Here is a 1,437-nt window from a genome sequence, read left to right on the forward strand (position 1 = left end):
AACTAAAGCTCTGGCTTTTTTATTTCTCATGGTAGCCTAATCAGAGTTTTAGATTGGCATATAGGTAAAGTCACTCCCTGAGCTAAAATTCCTGGCTAATAGCACACTAGGTGAAGGCAAGGAGCAGGTTTGCATCCTAACAACAGTTCTGAGACATACTACAATGCTAGCACTGCTTATCAGCACTCAAAGATGGGTAAAAATGAACTATAAACTCATGTTACAGCTTATTTAAAATATCTAAGAAGCATTTAAGGCATCTTTCTGTACTCCAAAGGAACTTTATGAATGCTAAAAAGGAATAAGGCAAATCAGTAATTTCTTAATATATAATGCAAGGCACCACTGCTAAGAAGTACTGTGATACTGGAATACTCAGCATTGTTATCTATTCCATAACTCTCAGGCAAAAAGCCAAGATGTTTGAAAATGCTGAGTACTTCTTCATTTTGCTATGATTTTTAGCCTTAACTGTGAATACAGGGGCAATATCTGTCACACTGGGGAATCCAGCATGTCCCAGAGCCCCAGGGATACAGCATATGTGCTGTCAGCAGCTGCTGGCACGGGGTTCTGAGGAAAGGCACTGTCCTAGGCTTACTGAGGGTCTACGAAATCAAGAGGTACAAAAGATTTCATGTGGCTGTATATGTGGAAGTCCCAGTTCTCCCAGTTTATAACATACACTGTGTCAACCACATGAAATTGTAATATTTTATACTCTGAGGTTTCCTTCTTTTAAAAGACAGAGCTTCAGCTAAACAATCTTGTCCACCAACCTATACAACTCCCTGATCACTGAGTACACACACACAAACACACACACACACACACACACACTCTCTCTCTCTACACACCACTTGGGGCAGGGAAATGAAAACAAAAAACCCCAAAATAAAACAACACTACTAGGAAGTATCATCATTTCCATAGCTGAGACCAACTAGAACACAAATGAGGTAAAGCAGTCGTCATTGAGAGTTCACCTCTCGGCAAACTGAGGTAGATAGTCAGCAAAAGGGCCAACAGCCTTCCCTTTGCTCCAGTGACATATTTTTAACCTTCGGCAGAAATCTTCACTCCTTTCACATTTTTTGACCGCCGAACATTCAAAATGAGTGAGCTTTAAAACAACAAACCAAAACATAGGAAAAAAAAAAAACAACCCAACATTCAACAGAGCTATGGATCACCTGCTAGGTCAGCCCGGCTTTCCACAGCGCAACTTTGGCTCCCTGTTCATTGTCCTTCGAACAGACACAGCTGCGGCCGCGGGGCTCAGTCGGGCCCGGCGGGGAGGCCCTGCCCAGGCCGGGGGGCTCTGCTGCCCTGAGGGCTGCCCGCGGCCGAGTCCCGGCTGGCCAGAGGGCTGCTGCCCGGGGGGGTGCCACCGGGCACCGGGGAGAGGTGAATCTCATCGTTGGACTCGTGCGAGAA

At 45.2% G+C, this 1,437-nt stretch overlaps 1 protein-coding gene across 1 annotated transcript in view; it reads right to left on the reverse strand.

Moving 5' to 3' along the window:
- Positions 1-982: 982 nt before the first annotated feature.
- The window catches only part of PRTG (protogenin), a 79,934-nt gene continuing 79,479 nt past the window's right edge, over positions 983-1,437 (reverse strand). The window contains exon 22 of the mRNA XM_031055902.1: positions 983-1,123. Within this exon, the coding sequence (XP_030911762.1) occupies positions 983-1,123 (141 nt within the window). The remainder of the gene's footprint in view (positions 1,124-1,437) is intronic.

The sequence above is a fragment of the Geospiza fortis genome, unplaced genomic scaffold (assembly GCF_000277835.1).
Source record: "Geospiza fortis unplaced genomic scaffold, GeoFor_1.0 scaffold171, whole genome shotgun sequence".
Classification (NCBI taxonomy): Eukaryota; Metazoa; Chordata; class Aves; order Passeriformes; family Thraupidae; genus Geospiza; species Geospiza fortis.